General features: G+C 35.3%; 1 protein-coding gene across 3 annotated transcripts in view; it reads right to left on the reverse strand.

Annotated features, from left to right (window-relative positions):
- Positions 1–17,980, reverse strand: part of VAV3 (vav guanine nucleotide exchange factor 3) — a 179,273-nt gene that overhangs the window by 9,230 nt on the left and 152,063 nt on the right. For all 3 annotated transcript variants that reach the window (XM_075156466.1, XM_075156465.1, XM_075156464.1), the window contains 5 exons: positions 17,313–17,378; positions 12,493–12,527; positions 11,078–11,194; positions 10,286–10,373; positions 5,994–6,123 (listed from right to left, as the gene is read on the reverse strand). In XM_075156466.1, the coding sequence (XP_075012567.1) occupies positions 5,994–6,123; positions 10,286–10,373; positions 11,078–11,194; positions 12,493–12,527; positions 17,313–17,378 (436 nt within the window). The remainder of the gene's footprint in view (positions 1–5,993; positions 6,124–10,285; positions 10,374–11,077; positions 11,195–12,492; positions 12,528–17,312; positions 17,379–17,980) is intronic.

Below are 17,980 nucleotides of genomic sequence, written 5' to 3' on the forward strand. Positions count from 1 at the left end.
TCCATACGCTCCTCGAAGGCATTTACCTTCCTACTAGCAAAATTCTTCTTGAATTGTCCAGCGGTGCAGTTCACCTCTGAAGACTAGATCATAGCCATACTGATGCACTAATTGAGACCAGCACCGCTACTACTTTAAGCATTTTTATGCAGCATCTTAGTTTAAATTGTTTGCATTTATTAAAGTCAGAGATGGTTAAACGAGAATAAAGAAAACAATATTTAGAAAACAGATGGGTAAAATTAATTAACAATGTTAATGCAGAATTTAAAGAAAGCATTTTCTACAAAAAACCCTACTGTATTCTAAGATGCTGCTGCAGTATGGTTTACTGCAGGGATGGGACGAACATATTATTTATCTACAAGCAGTGAAATTTTCAGGTATGTGCATATGAACAAATACATTAAAATATATATAGCTCATAGATGTCAACTACATAGCAAATTAACGGTCAATTGATTATTGATTGAATCTGCTGCAACTATTGAGCTTTGCAACATCTATTCAAATTGCTTATTGTAATATACACTTTTTCAGAAGTTTAAGAGTTTGATTTTTGTTACACTCCAAGAGTAACATGTAATAATTCAGTTTTTTGGAGTCAGAGAAGTGGAGTATTAGATTCGTCCCTTCCCTCGCTTGCTGCACACAGAAAAAACAGAAGCAAATTTAGAAGAAATATAAAAGCAGTAAAGCAGTACCTGACCAGAAAGGAGTGGAAGAAGGGGGAACAAAGCTGTAGTCTGGAGGAGTTACAAAAGAAAACCCACAGAACAAAGAAGGGGCTTAGAGAAAGAAAGAGAAAAAGACAAAAGCGAAAGAACATTGAAATATTGGCACAAGATTTAAATAATAGTTTTTTAACTATATAATTCATTGATAATAAGGAAACTAAGGTTCCCTACTAAGGATGTCTGGAAGGAAATTGACTATAATAACTAGAAAATTTGGATCTATGATTTAATTTTTAACAATTGCATTTTTCAAAGAGTAAAGTAGAAAGAAGACACCCATTTAGGGTTTAGAGAAGCAAATTAAAACTGCAGACTCTTGCAAATATTTTCAGATTTAACAGAATATTTTTTTCTTTAATTTTGTGTGCCCCACTTCTTAACAGTACAAAAGCAGGAATTCATGCATACATAAGAATTCCTTTGGAGCCCAGGAAGACTGTCATATGCCCTTAATTAGGAATACAGTCTAAGTACCGGTTGAACTGGGGTCTTATAATACGCATGGAAAAAAGTATGTATTTTGCCCTGATAATCATTAACATCAATAGAAAGTCCACGGCTAACGACATCCTCTAAGGCCCAAACAGTATTGCTCGCCTTTGCAGCTTTCCCTGACTTGAGAGAAAACCCTTGAGCAAGCAAAAAAAGCATAAGTTTGGCCTATGCAGAACCAGCACATTATCCTAGTCCCTATTAACAGCTTCCTCAGTGAAAGATTAGAGGTGCACTTGCTCTATGGCCAATAAACCTAGGGTCAACATATTTTTAAATACAAAATTAGATGAAATGAACTAAAGTCGCTTCAAATGGAACTACAGTTTGTTGACATGTTTTCACATTTTGTCCCTCTTTTGAAAAGGCAATGAAAATACATAGTGTACAAATTCTAATAAAGTTGGCATCTTTGTTCCCAGCTGTGATTTGGAAAGGGAAGTCCATCCTCAACTGGGTAAATGATAATGTAGCCTCTAAATTACACCTAATAGTATCTACAATTACTGACCAAGAGTGTTCCTTAAAAAGGTAGCAGGGTTATATTCATCACATAAACTGCTTCCTTGAATTTATTCTTGTGACTACACATGAAACAAAATAATTTTGCTTCAAAATGGTTATTTGCAGGAATGATGACTAGAACTACTTTATGCAAGGAATTAAGAAAGAATCCATGGTGGAGGTAATGATACAGTTTTGTGCATCTTACCTGGATGGGTATAGATATATTTGTAACTATGAAACTACCAGCATAAATAAAATAAACAGGACCGATGCTGTATTTTAACATTCATAAGCTACGGGTTATTTGTTAAAAAAAACGCGCAACATAAACCAACAGCAGTTTAGGTTAGTACCTCAAAGTAATACAAAAGAAACATACTCCAGGGTCTCTTGCGCACTAGAAACTCCCTTCTGATCCTTCACAGTGATGATCCTTTCTCCGCCTTTAATACTAAGCGGATTATCTGAGAATGCATGAGGTTACCTGAGGAACTCCTTTATACTGGAGCTAGTAATCCCCGGTGACAGCTCTGTGTGGAAATGTGTTACACAAACTGAAAGGGCAAATTGACTAAAATAGTGTGCCCATTCTTAGAGACAACTGCCTTTATTTCTACAGAAGTACAATGATAGCGTGCAAAAGTAGCATGCAGGATTAGACAGGTTAGGTGCTATATAGGGGGTGGCTGGTCCTTTCCTGTCCATACAGTATCTTCATTTTTTGAGAATTTTTCTGTCCGATATAACTAGAGGTTTGGTTTCACGTGTGAAATTCTGGACAACAAAACCTATGTGAGCAAGGAAATCCTACTAGATTTCTACAGATAACTAGTCTATTTTTAAACGTCACTGGTAAGGGCTTTTAAGGAGAAAGGCTGGGTTCTTCTGTTTCCTTAAGTGTTGAGGTGATACTTGTTTTTACACAGTTAATGCATTAAGTATTAGAATGATGTGATATAACTAGCTAATGTACCTACTCCTAGTCTACAGGTGATAAAAACAGTCACTCAAATAGTATTTGGCTTCGTAACTTAAGTTACATTAAAATCTAAATTTCATAACGACTCGGATTTCTCAATTTGCATCAGCAGATTGGAATAAAGCGCCAAAAACTGTTCTGTAGAAGAATATCAACTTTTCTTCCATTTTTGCCTTTATTTCATTAAATGGTCGATCACGCCTCTAATCTAATGTAAGAATTAGTATCTTTCTGAGTAGCAAAACAAAATTTGATCATACGATTTCTAGAAAAGCCTAGGACTGAAAAATTAAGAAGAAAGAATGTACCATCTCCCAAAAAATCTTCCTAATTAATTTGAATTTCTATATTGAAAAAAGTAAGTGTCTGACAGCTTTTACAACCACGTTAAAAGTGTACAATAAATATCAGAACAGAGTGGGTGACTTCTGCAAGACCAGGAGACTAAAAAGCAAAGTTCTAATTAAAGTGGGAAGCCAAATTAACTATCTCCATAAAATGAAGATTTTTGTTCTAAAAATCTAGTAGATGCTGAAGGGAGAATCAAATTCCCTGAAAATTAAGAAGTTACAAGGTGATTTATTATGATTCATATCAGAAATCACAAGTAAACTGAAATGCCACTTGATTTTCTTTCCTTCAGTGGGTAAATGAAAACATGACAATTACAAAAAAATGAATATAATCCTTTCTCACATTGTTCTAGAAAGTGAAGTTAATTTGGTATTGCCATTCAATTTCACAGCAGCTCAAAGACTTCAGCAGCAGACAATAATACAACTCTGTCAAAGTCTACAGTGGTTCAACTCACGTTTTTTAGAAATACTTTTCCCATTTATTCTGTCAATTATATATGCTAAAGACCAGCCGTTTTGAATAAGAAGCTGATGCCTTTTCAAAGGATGGACTCATTAAAAAATCCAGATACAGTCATGTGAATAGTATAGTGCAAAATATTGAGCTGAAACCCAAAACCTCCTTCAAATCAGCTTCAAACTGCCAAAGTCCATTGCACTCATTAGCTTAAGCCCCATGCTTGTTAAAATATGGTGAATGTGGCACTGAGTAGTTACACAACCGAAAAAAAAAATGAGAAAGTGTCCCTCTGTCTTCAGCTGACTTGTCTGGCTTCCTTTCAACAACTGTTTCTCTTGCACTCAGATTAAGTGGAAAGAGGTCAAAAAAGCAGCTGTCTGGTGGTTCTCACTGAGGGCTGCAAAGTGAACTCAATGTCTAGCCGCTGTCCCATGGCTTATTTGCTTCCTCCACTAAACAAAACTGCAGCCTAAAGTTTACCAACTTCTTTCCAAATTCAGCCCAGCAGGGTTCAAACAACCTAGATATATAGTTATTCTAACATCAACTTGGTAAAAACTAACAGGATAGCTTTAAAACTGAGCAGTGTGACTCACAGATGGGCTGTTAATCATGGAAATTTTGCTTTAAAAAAAAAAATCCACCCCACACTCATGGGGACATGCTAAAACTTTAAAACTGTCAAATCCATTAAATGACAGTGTCATCCAGAGTCTCTAGGTAGGCTAGCAGAATTGTGGAAATCTATTAGATTTTATGAGGAGTCTGAGAATTGAGAGGTTTTTTTGATCAGTTTGGCCTAAGACAAAACTGGCCAGTTCCCACCAGCACAGTTTTTAACATTAAATGGCTGATATTTACTGTAGCAGAGATGCACTTTCTCATCCCCTGGACTAAAATGAGAGCATCCCACACTCACTTCTCTTGCTTTTCCATATACTGCCTAAAAGATCTTGTTAAAGCAGATTTCTTCTTTTGTATGTGGACTGAAGGTAATGAGCATGTACCATAAGTCTTGTATCCTATAAAGCATGAAACAATTGAACTAATGCTCTTGCAGACTAATAAGCTGATGGACAGTATAGATACATTCTAACTGGTCTAAGAAAGGAAAGAAAACAAATTGGTTCTGCTCACAGTCAATAATAACCAAAACAAATGCAAAGTAAATTAAGCAGGGCATATCCTCTCAACAGTTAAAGCCTCAATGCTGTGAGGAGGCAAGGGATGAGGAAAGCACGAGAGATGACAAGAGGAAGAGAGAAGCAAAGGGAGATCGCAAGTAAAGGGAGAAGAAAGGATGGGACAGATAAATTCACCAAGAATGGAGATGTGTTGAGATACAGCATTGCAGGGAGACAACAGAAAGAAAACAGAAATGGAAAGAATAAAGAGGAATTGGGAGATAGAGACAGAGTAAATGAAATGCACAGAGACACATTGGTTTCTTACAATCATCTGTCCTAAATTATCTTCACTTTAATTAGGAGAGGAAGAAAGTCCCCTAAGTTACAGAAATGTTATGGAACAGAGGCAAGCAAGTAAACAAAAGCTCACAAACACAGCAAATGAAAGTAACACAGCCGGCTTCATCATCACACAGACTAGACTGGACTCTATGGTCCTTCACAGCAGTCTTCATATTGTTAAAATCCCCATCAATTTTTATTTTCCCCTTATTATCTGTTGCAGTACAAAGATACAGCCATTGTCTGCAGCACTGCAAATCTAGTATTTGCTCTTTGACAGAAACATTATATATTTTCCAGAGGCCAGCCACGTGGTAGTTTTTATCATTAACATTGAACTTGTACGTGTCCTAAAAATCATGCTAACTTCCACTTAAGTTGTAATAGGTTAAATAAAGGATACCATATGCATTGTAAATCTTCTCAGCTTATTTCTAAACTTCAAAACTTTTTAACTGCTATTTACATCGTACACTAGTTCATTAACTTTCAGAAGCTTAGAGGCCTGTAACAAACATTTAAGGTTAAAAGGCCGGCATAAAAATAATTATGATACAGTAAATCTAATGGTTTTTTTGAGACATTTATGTGGTATTACTGAGATGCTACTTCATATGGCTACACTACAGACTGATTTATTTAAATCCCTTTTTAAGGATTAGAAATTGTCACAGATATTATTAACACTTGTATCTGCCTGTATGCAAATGTCTGAAAAAACTAGGCAGGATGCAGTTTAATCTCTCACCAGCATGCCTAATAGATTTTTGAATATCAGGGAGATTTTAAACTTGGCAGTTAGACAAACTTGCTAGACATGTTTATAAACATCCTGACAGACCTGAATCTGCTTAGCTTCAAAAAATCCTAGTGAAAAGCATTACCATATTAATTGGTTATATGTCAAAAATGGAAAATGAAGATGTTCCAAGTACCTCGTCCTTTTAATATCTATATGACAGAAAATAATATACAAAAATTTATAATACTCACAGTTGCCACCTGTTCTGTTACTCCTTTGCCCCACTGAGTTTTCAGATTCTTTGTATGGAAATTGAAGAGTAGTATCCAAACTTCGAAAGCCTTCCTTGAGAGAGTGGTGCTTATAGTATTCTACGAGTTCCTTTCAGAAAGGAAAAATACTATGTCATTGGAAATTGAAATTACGTCCTTTTCAACATTCTGGTGTACAGTCAATGACAGTTTTATCACACAAGTAACCTTATTTTATAATACAACTGCTTTTACACTGCCACTTATCTGTTTTTTTGGGTTTTGTTGTGTGTTTTTTGGGTTTTCGGGTTTTTTGGTTTTGGTTTTTTTTTTTTTTTTTTAAAAGTAAAAACTTATTGTCACAGTCAACACTTATTGCTCCTTTGAGCCAGGCTGAGCATGTATTTGCTTTTCTGAAGTCTGGCAGAAGGCAAGGTCAGCTGCTTGTTAAGTATATAATGGTAACTGTCTTTGTTTTCTCAAATTTCTTTTGCAATGATAAGTGATGTTTATCCACAAATGCATTGAGTATACAGATCGAAAATAAAGCGTAAGGCTTGCATATAAGCATGTAACTCAACAGCAACTTAATAAGCAGATACATGGACCATGTAAAACTTTCAAGGCTCTGCCGTTAAAATTTGTGGGGTTTTTTTTGTTTGTTTGTTTGGGGTTTGTTTGTTTGCTTTTTTCAGATAGTGCGCATTGACTGAAAAATCCAGCATTTCACATTCTCCTTAGGCCCAATCCAAAAATTTGTCTCTATGTGTGTGTATATGTGTGCATATATAAAAATATACATATGCACACGCACATACACAGATTTTATATATATGCACAAGTTTTATGTATATGCACACACACATATAGATATGAAAATATAAAAATCTGGCTCAAATAGTTTATGTAACCAGGGAGATAAGTTACTTTAATTTCTATTCTAAAGAAGGCAACAACCATCAAAATACTGACAGCTCATGTTATTCCTTTGCGATCTTCAGCCCCTGCCACTGTCTCTTACATTTGAATTAGCCCTAATAATGTCAATATCACACAGTTTGTACACAGACCCTAGAATAAGATTAAAAGTGACCAAACAATTCAAAGCAAACGTATTTCATTTGATTAATGATACTTCCAACTGTGGGATTTCACTCTTCAGAAATGCAAGCAAAAAGCAATGTATTTAGTGTAAACCCTTCACTCCTAACAGTAACTCAGTCATTCAATTCTACTAACTTACATTTAGATTTGCAAAATCAAAGTTGACCAAGCCAAGCTTAGGTCAAAATAAGGAAATAGTACTGTGTTCAACCATTTCCTTCTAGTTAAAAAAAAAAAATTAACGAAATTACTAGTCTATAACAGCCTACATCAGTGATATATTAATTCCAGACAAACAAAATGACTCTCAAATTATCTAGTCCAAGATCTTGTGCATAAGTTCTTGATAATAGCTTGAAGATTATCTTCTGAACTGAACTCTGGAGCACTTCACTCCCCATGCTGTGAGCTGTTGCATGTCTCTCAAACTCTGCTTCTAAGGCAGAGTCCAAAGCTAAGTAAAATCTACACCTGCTTTTAACAGTTCATAATCACAGACCTGCCAGGCACTCCAAGTAAGCAGAAAGGCCAGAAGAATAAGAACTGTTTGGGCTTTGTGTCTGATATCAGCACAGCACGCAAGCTACAATGTCAGCAACCAAATTTTCTGTCACATATCATCACCGAGTACCCAGACATTCAAATTACCAAGGCAACAGAGAGGGTGATTTGTAAGTAAGGAGCATTCAAAGTAGGATTTCTGGATAAATGCAAAAATAATTAGTATGAAATTTTATTACCTTTTTGCACCACATAAGTCTGTAAGAATTATGCTGTTTGGTAAAGATAGTAAGAATTTCAACTGGACAGATTTTATTTGTTGGCAAAATAAGTAAAACAGTTCCAAACTGAGAAAAAATTTACTTTGGTTCACAAAGATTCAGTTGCTTTTAAAAGCTTAGTTTTTAATACCATTCTTCCATTGAAACAGTCAACAAACAACTGGCCTCTAAAACATTCATGACACAAATCACAGTAGCAAGCTTACAAACAGGTAAGTAAGGTAAGTAGCCCCTACCAGCGTGGATGGGGCTCCTCAGGAGTCTGTCACATTACCATGATTCACATCAGCAGCAGAGCTGACCTTTCACTACATCTTGGCCTGCTCTACACTCCCAGCACGTTTTAATTACTCCTGTGAGTGTTTTTCAAATGTACTATGAAAACTATGTACAAGAGCTGTTCTACTTTTGTTACCTCCAAGGTAGTACTGAACACTGTGTCACCGCAGATCAATACTTTAGGTTTCCATGGCTGCTGGCTTTGTCTCTCTTCTGCTCCCAGTTCTACTCAGACTACTTTTGTTCCTCTCTTCTTCCAGACACTGTTACCTTTTCTCTTGCATCTACCCAGAACAAAGCAGTTGTTCCGCAGCACATGCAAATTGTACTTACACTATCACTTGCCTATTTAACTCTCAAGGGCAGACTTCATAATATCATAAAAATGAGTTAAGAAATTACTCTTTTCTAATTGAATGTCAGCAAGGCTAACTTGGTAGCGATGAGGTCTTTACACTAGAAATTTCTTTTGTCCTCTCAATTCTTTGATGCAATGCATATTCTTTTTGTTTCTTTTTTATCCAAGTTTGTGTCCTGTACTTATATCTCTGATCATTCAGCTCTATTTTGAAACCTGCATCAGTGCCATAAGAAGATATCTGGCAGCGTCCGACTCCAGCTCACATGCTTTGTCAAGATCCTGAGAGCACTCCTATGTTCTCATCAGTTTCCAGTGAATCATTTGTAGTGTTTGCAGCCTAAGTAGCCACCTCCTTCATGCACTTGAGGAACACCACGATTTCTGTTGCTACCAATGATAAGATCTCAGGGTCCTCAGCCTTAACACTAAACACTTCACTGTTTTTAAGTGTCAGATGAAGACATTAGGGTGCAGAAACAGCTTGGTTCATTCTTCATCAGGAAATATATGTTCTTCCCATTCTAATGAGCACTTATTTCAATTAGGGTCAGGCATAGATTTCTGCTTGATTTTTTACCACTTGTAGGATGCTCTTGCTTTACAGAGTATAAGTGCTTAAATTAAAATAATTTCTAAGGCTTCCTGGTTTTAAAGCTTCTCTCCCTACTCTTGTTTTGCATTGTCCTTCATTTTTACTTATCATTTTAGAGTACTTGGATATGCATGCAGGAAGGCTGCAGCATAAGTTTTAATCCAATTGATTGCACTAAATATAATATATTGAACAAGCTTCCCTTAACAATGCATCAGAAAATGCTTAAGCAGTAAAATTTTACAAATGCACTACGGTAATTTATTCAGACACCTTGTATTTATGAGTCTTGTCTGAGAAAAATGAGCTGTCAAAAAATTCTTTCAAATTGAAGTTCAAAAAAAGGAATTTCTTCCCAGTACAAGATGACTCTGACATAACATTGAAAACTCACGGATCTGGGCAGTTATAACACCAAACTCTTATTTCTGGGGATGAACTATGCCTATAGTTGGCGTGAAAGTTAATGAGAGTGCCTATGTTTTGTGTGTTATTACCATAGTTTGCCAGTGAGTGGTTTGCTGCCACAGAGTGTAAGTTCGAAGTAGCCACACAGTTGCTTTAATTTAGACTAGTCGATATTGACTCCGTATGGCTATTATTCCAAAAAGAACTTCTGAGCTATTAGACAGCACCATTCTCTAGCTGCACTACTTTGCCTGGTGCACCAGGACGACCAGCCTCTCCCGAGTTTTTCAGGGTTCTCTGACACAGCTGCACCTTATATCCTTCTCCCTCTCAACTTACACATCAATAGGCATCATTATGTTCAGCAGTGCACGTGTACATGTGCTGGGCTGGGAAGGAACCTTCACCTAGCTACTTTTAGGGATCATTACTGTATAGAGAAAGATTTCCAAACTCATCAAATTCTCCTTTCAAGGTTCAGCCTAATTCCACAGTGGGCTGATGCATGGGATTCAAATTCCTCCTCTCTTCCACATCACTGCAAGGGACACAGTCCAGTCCTAAATATAAATATGTAGTTTTAAGCACGTACTACCATAACTTAGAGAATAAGCCATAAATATAAAAAATTATCCTATTAGCAGGTATGGACACAATTCAGATCTCTCACTCTCACAGCCTTCGGTAATTTCGCAAACCAAAGTGGCTCTAACAGCAACAGCTACATAGAAAATCGCACATTGTTAAAATCCTAATCAATGCTTACCATTAAATTTTTAAATTTTCTATTTTCTGCAATGTGGAAAAAGCCATCTCTTGTTAAAATCTTGATGTGTTTCACTTCGTTATTGTACCTGTGGGCAATGAATAACTTATGAATATAAATGTGTTTTTAATCAGACACAATCAATAATTTCCTGAGGGCATGTCCCAATAACACCACACGAATAAATTCTTAAGACAAAATATATATCTGTGCCAAAACAAAGTTGATGTCTAATTAACCAAATATATTTATTAAAGTACAGCTCAAGAGGTAATCTGTATTCAGAAAAAAGTCACAACTAACTGCTCATTCTAATTGGGAATTCCCATATACTTCTTACTTTTATATCCATGTTGATAAACAACATGAAAGCTAACAAGATCCTCACAATAATTTGCATCCACAAAATTTATGAACCCAGATTTTACTGAAATGTCCGAGATGCAAAGGGCTTTGACAAGTTCTCACTGAAGTCAATGAAACATTCTTATTCACTTCAGAGAAGCAGATCATGTTACACTCCAAACACTTGCTTATTCTTACCCGATATACTAAACCACCATTTTTGCAGACCCATTTGCTACACCAGCATTATAAAACCATTGCTACCTTCCTACTAAAAATCCTGGGTATTTTTGTCAGCAACTTCAGTTTTCCTATATTGACTCTCTTAAAGGCTGTTTATGATTATATAAATTGAAACATGTTTTTATTTTCCTTAATTATTTCAAATATTGTCTAAACGTAAATGAGAACAGGAAAATTTTCTGTAGGAGATCTTATTCCACTTACTTAATACTAATTGCATATTCTCCTGACTCTTTGGTCCTGTGCCGCACCAGATAAGTGCTATTTACTCTGTTAATAAGTTCACTTTCTGCTTGCAATCTTTCCATTGCTCCTGCAAACCTGTAACAGAGAACAATAAAAATTGCCTATGATTTTTTCAAAGCTACAAAAAAAGGTCTATCAAATATGCAATGCAGAGTCCCAGTATTCTGCATATGATGGGGACCTAAAATTACATCAGTTGCAACTGAATACCACTTCCATATCTTTGAATGAAGAATAAAGTGTGAAAAAGCTCCACACTCGGGGGGGGCAGGGAGGAATTCTTAGAAAAGTACTGGTACACATGTTGAATACAATGCCTGTTAAGGAAAGTACTCAAGCCTGAGCATTAGCTGAATGACTACTGGTTGAATGGCTCATAAAACCAAATGGTGCCTATTTTACCTTTTTATAAAGTAGTCTAAAGACAGTCAACATCACAGACCACTACTATGTAAAATGTCATACTAATACATCACTACCAATTAGAAGGGAGCTTTAAATAAAAAATAGTTATTTTATGAAACACACCAGGGAACATTTTGAAGTTTATCACAAAATACATGACTTTTTACAGCAAGTTTCAGCCTAAAGTCATTTTTCAGCTAAGTATTACAAATCCTTAGAAGATAAAGACTGATCCCCCTGCTTTCTTCTAACAAAATTATAAATAGAGCAAATGTTAGAATTTAATTTAAAATACCAATTTTAAATATGAAACATTCTATTTGGCTTGTTATGAAAAAATAAGGTTTTGTTTAGATCTGATTCTGATTTCACTTTCGGCAAACTAGAGGAAATCAGAACTCACATCTAAACAACAAAGCATAAAACCAGTGAAAGAACACAAGTGATGCTTATTCTGTTCTCTCAGAATCACCATGTCTTTTCTAGAACCGAGCTGAATTCCGCTAAAGAGTTCACACACTACATAAGCCCAGACCAGCAGTGGTTGCAGTTTTGATACACTGTCCTTTTATATCCCTACAGTCTTTTTTTTTTTTTTTAAAGGAATGCAGAATTATTCATGAGACAAGATGTATTTAACATTATTCCTACTCTTTATTCACTTAACATGTAAGATCTACTTGCACACTTCATATTATACTCATCTCTTATTATTCTATTTCAGACCTCTGGGACTAAGGCTGCACAGCTATAGACTTGTAAACAAAATGTCAAAATCATTAAGCACTTTATTACATCAGAAATGCTTTTAGGCAATGCATGGTGTTGATTTCCCAAACCACTACATAATGCCTTCTTCAGAAGCCTAGAAAGGTTAAACCAATATAAATTAAATTGTAATAAACACAGTCATCTTTCTGTGACTGCTTCTTTCAAAGAGATTCTTGTAAGCCTAGTCAGGGACTCACCACAGCTGTGAAGAGTAGTCTACTGGTTTAGGAACCTAGGACATGAAACAATACAAGAGAATGAGGATCAAGATTTTTTTCCTCATCAACACAAATTAGATGGCATTGATCTAATTGTCAATATCCAGATGAAACAAGTTAAAAGAAACAGACAATCTAATTAGGCTGCAAATCTATTTTCTTTTGAAGGAAGTTAGAATAAAGGACAAATATTCCATACCATTCTGAAAGTAGTGAAGAATATTTTAACTCTTTGCTGCTGTGACAGATTTTTTTACTTGATAGAACTGTTAGCAAAGTTTTTCTGACAGTGCCTACATTCAAATTTCACACATAAAATAGCCCAATGCTACATATTGTTGAAAAGTATCATTAAAATGTGCCACAAATTTACAGTAACGTATAAAATTCACTTCATCTATGGCCTTAGAAAGACTGTCTACTAGGAAATATAATATATTATCTTCTGAGAGAGTTAAGGATAACCATCCATACGTTGTATTGTATGACATCATACATACCTTTGTATTTGACTTGGTTAACTCTTGTACTGGATTTTAATAAGCATGGAATTTGATTCTCAAATTCAGTTTAAAAAATTAAGCAAACTATAATCAGTTTGCAAAACGGATGTTAATATGTATACATAAACATATGCACAGATAATGTTTATACATGCACAAGATGCACAGTATAGCAATCCCCATGAAAATTAGCATTTCATCTTGACTATCTTCCACTGGAGTATGATACTTCAGTATTACCCTACTCTTGTAAAACGTGTGAAACTTGCAAAGTGCTGAAAAATTTATTTTAGTGGAAGCTTAGCATACATCTTGCAGACTTATAACCTAATGTAATGGATTCTTAGATAAGCAAATGATTTCTTTTTTTTCTTCCAGTAAAACCAAAGAATGTTTTATTATTTTCTGGAATCTAATACGGAAAAAATTACAGTCACATTCTTTTCACATTTTTTTATTTATGATATATGGAATGTCTTCAACAGAGACTCCCAAACACAGATCAACTCAGGAAGATATTATTATACAGGCCTACAAACTTAAATTAATTGAAATTTAAATCAATTACAACTCCCACTAACTTGACCTCAGGTCTCAACCAAGATCTCTATCAAGTCTCTAGACCTGACCTTGAAATAAACTCCAGTGATGGGACAAAAAAAGCCCCCAAAAAACAAAACCCTGACAAAAAAACCACACAACACAAAAACCCCACCTCCCTGCATTTTTAATCACAGTATTCTGCAGTTAAAGTTGCAAGGGTCAAATAATGCAAAATTTGTGTTAACCTGTTCAAAATGCTATGTTATATTCTAGCAATATTGCTGAGGTAGTAATGGCAGCTTTTGAGTGGAAAAAAGCAGAATAGGACGCTACGAAGTGATTATTGAACCAGGATATTGTAAACTAGATGACAGCAGACGGTATGTGTTGAGGGAACGTACAGAGGAATATGATATTTACACCACTTGTGTTGGTAACATATCTTGCAAGCTCCTCAAAAAAGCAGTTACTGGAGTGCAAAATTACTATATTATTGAAACAAGAGCTGTTACAATTTCACCATTTTAAGGCTCTCATCTTCATGCTAAGAAGCCTCAACACTAGAGTTATATAACGCACTTACTTCAAACACTTCACTTAAAACACTGGCTAAGTATTTTCTTAGATAACTTCAGAACATTTTTTTATTGAGAAAGTTTTCGAAAAACTTAGATTAGGAATTAAATTAGTACCTCTCCTAACTTCTCTTTCTCCACAGAAGTAAACAAAACTGCTCAGGTTTTTGTGATAGGATAGGGTTTCAGCTAACTTTAAATCTACTTAAGATGTAACTTCCATCCCTGCACTGTTAAGATTCATTTCCATGAACCAAAATTTGCAGCGTTCACAAAGCTCTGCTTACTGCCTTTGATATAATGGTCACTCAAACTAAATACATAACCACTTAGTCGAATGCTTCTCAACCCAAGATTTTTTTGATAAAATTCTGAATTTTACAGGACAGCCCAAAACTTACATTTTTTCTAAATAACAAAGCAGACACTAGTGTGAAACACATTAAAGTTCTCTGTGATAAAACCAGGGTCACATGTTCAGCTTGCAAAACAGTAAATCCATCCAGGTGTTAAAACAGACATTAAGTTAGTCTAGTTCTTGAGAGAGAAAAAGGAAACATGCATTACTCCCAAATAGCGTAGACAAGGGGCTCTCAAATATTAGCATTTGTAGTGCTGGTGGTACGCAGTCCTTTGAAGTGTAGGGGACCTAACACAGCCAGGTACTACCACTGGCAGCAGCAGTGGCACTTCATATCCCTACATCTACTGATGGTGTTGCTCGGGCACCTCTGCTTCTAATGGTGAGACTTGGAAAAAAGTTAACAGATTATGAATATGCTGACAAAGAATTCCTACAAGAAATGTTTTAGTGAAGCAACCAAATGAGACATTTCAAGGCCAACTAGGCACTTACAGAGTCTTTACATGCTGTGAGATATTTCAGTAATACATTTCATCTACACAAGAATTGCACCTTTAATGATTTGTTTTATCCCCCATAGGACTAATTAAATAACATTCTATCAGCAGCAGGAGAAGAAAGAATAGTTTGAAAAAAATAAACATTCTTAATTTGTCAAGTAGCCCTACTATGTTTAAAAGGATATAAAAATTCAAAGATGGTTTAAGTCCATCCTTCAGAGCAGTTAAACAATAGATAAGTAGTCCTTTTCATTAATTTTGAATGGACATATATATATACAAAAAAAAAGAAGTGGTGTTCATTGTAATGAAATACAGTAAAATCAAATGTTATTCCAGAAGCTCTTGGCTCATACTGTGCTATGTATCCAATGCCTCTATAGAAATGAGAAAACTGGAAGAAAGCTAGGAAGAACCAGATATTACTCATATGGTGCAGAAAATGTCTGCTGACATATACTACTTATTGCAAAGAAGAAAAAATTGTTTATAGGTACATCTGTGAAAAGTCTGGAATATAAATATTCTGGAGCTCAGCAGTTTTTCATTCAATATTCATTCCTAAAGTCTTTTGATGGATGTATTTTATGCTGTTTCTGGGCGTTTTTATATCAGCTGGTTGTAAAGACTGTTAGACTTAATAATAACAGTAAAAGTTATAGCATGTTTAAAACCTGATTGATGTTACAGTATCTTTAACTGCATCATTTATCATAGTAAGATGTTTATATTTCATCCTTCCAAGTTAACAGTGGTAAAGCATCAATTTATCTTTTTGTTCTGATCATGACACTGGTTGGTAACATTTCATGAATAGTATTTATCAATTCGGTATTATTTTCAATACTCCTCTAAATAGTCTATTTCTAAATTTAGCAAAAAGCTTTATCACTAGAAAGCAATCTTCACAACACCCCAGTAGCGTTCTTCCTAACTTTGGATATCCTGCTTCCTCTGCTTTAAAGTATAGTGATGGTTCCTAACATGTTGCTACAGTTGCTGTCAGTGATGCTATACAATGACTGACTGGGTGGCTCCAAGAACCTAACGCCAACACGTAGCAGGTACTGCCGGTGTCCAGAAGAGTGACACCGTGGCACAGGAAATCCACAACTTTTACACTAAGCAAGGGGTGGAGGGAAGAAAGCTAAGTTCACAAAACATTTTCATCTTTATTCCAGACCTGTTCTCTCACCCAATCTAACATACCTTGTACGTACAAATATTCTGTGCATCAAACAAAATTCTGAAAATATAGGGTACTAAAGATGTCTAAAGATACACTAATATACTAATATCTCAAATATACTAATATACTAACTATAAATACTAATGTATTTCACATGTAATATATGATACATATAGGCATACATATACATTACAATATATAATATCACTAATATCACATGTATATTTGTTTTAGAAACTAAGGCACAATATAAGCCTTAAAGGCATATCAAAATGCAGCCACTAACAGCTGATTCCACCTACTTATAAACCATTTAAGTGGCATATCTTGATTGCTGTAATGAAAGCAATTCTATTAATAAGTTAAACTGTTGTGAATCAAGTTAAAAGAAGTTAAAGCTGTCTTAAAGCAAAGGAAGGAATACGATTCATCACTTTTTTTGGGTTTACATCAATTAATCTCAACAAAGGGAAATAGAGTAGTCTGATGCACAGTGTTATAGAGGGCAGAGAATGAAGGAGCAAGCGTACAGTATATTAATGCATCATCACATCTGTATACAAAACTCGAGTACATTTTATAAAGTAATTTTTCTTATTGTTATCCTGAACTTTTCTAGATTGAGAACACCCTTGTGTGAAATAAAGGCAGGTAAGAACATACAGAGAGGAGAAAATTTATCGAGCAGTCTGAATTCAAAGTTTTATATTAGTTTTACGCATTTTTAAACTCGCTACTTATGGTATAATCCCTCTCTCTAACCCAAAGTGACTGCGGAGTAGATTAGAATCACAGCATTCCCACCTTACTGCTGGGGAAGGAAGAAAGTGCACTTTCACATAAAATGCATTTGTTTTATACTCTGGAAACTCTTTAGACAGTTCAATTTATTAATAGTCCCAGAAGTTAAATCTGCTTCTCAAACATGTTTTCTTGACATGTCCTATTTACTTCTGATAACCAAAAGTATTAGAATGCTATATTTTAAGCAATATTGAACATACCATGAAAACACAAAGGAACTAGAAACAATATGATTTTCATAAAGTAAGATTAATAAAGCAATGGTATGAACTAGGCAGTTTTTTTGTAAGATGACAAACAGAATTAAACAATTGTACTTACGCATGGGCTAGGCTTTACCGCATCACTTGGGAAGAATCCAAGCTCTCCTGTTGTTAGATTTCTGCCCTAGAAAAAAACCAAAATTTTCCATATTTGAGACATAATGGGGATTAATAGTAAATAATAATACATGCACAGGGATTTAGGACAATAAGTGTATCAAAGTGTCTTTAAAATAAAATGCTGTTCTAATGGAGTGTTACTCAATAGTTGTGTGGGTTTTATTGGTTTGGATTTTGGGGTTTTTTTTTTTAATTTATATACTTAATAATTATAGCTGATACACCTGAGAGCTCTGAGACATGAGATGCAAGAAGGGGTCTCAGAGCCTGGGTTGTGATTCCCAGTTCTGTCAATGTCTGCCAGTGTCTGGTACCTTCATTAATGTTAATTAACTCCTTTCAAGTTACTTCCTCCTCAGCTGGCATCACTCTAGTGACAGCTGCCACACTGCAACATTACAGATCCCCAAAACGACTACACCACCATGCAGCAGCAGTTGCAGCACCTGAGAAATCACGCTAACTCCAATGGGAACTTATGGCTAATAATCCATAAGCCAATTCAGATACAAAGTTCTATAGTTAAGGGTTTTCATAAGTGATGCAAATTGTTGGAAATCAGCTGGGCACGAGAATACTAACAGAATTAAAAATTAACTCTCTATG

This window comes from Calonectris borealis, chromosome 8 (assembly GCF_964195595.1).
Source record: "Calonectris borealis chromosome 8, bCalBor7.hap1.2, whole genome shotgun sequence".
NCBI classification, from domain to species: domain Eukaryota; kingdom Metazoa; phylum Chordata; class Aves; order Procellariiformes; family Procellariidae; genus Calonectris; species Calonectris borealis.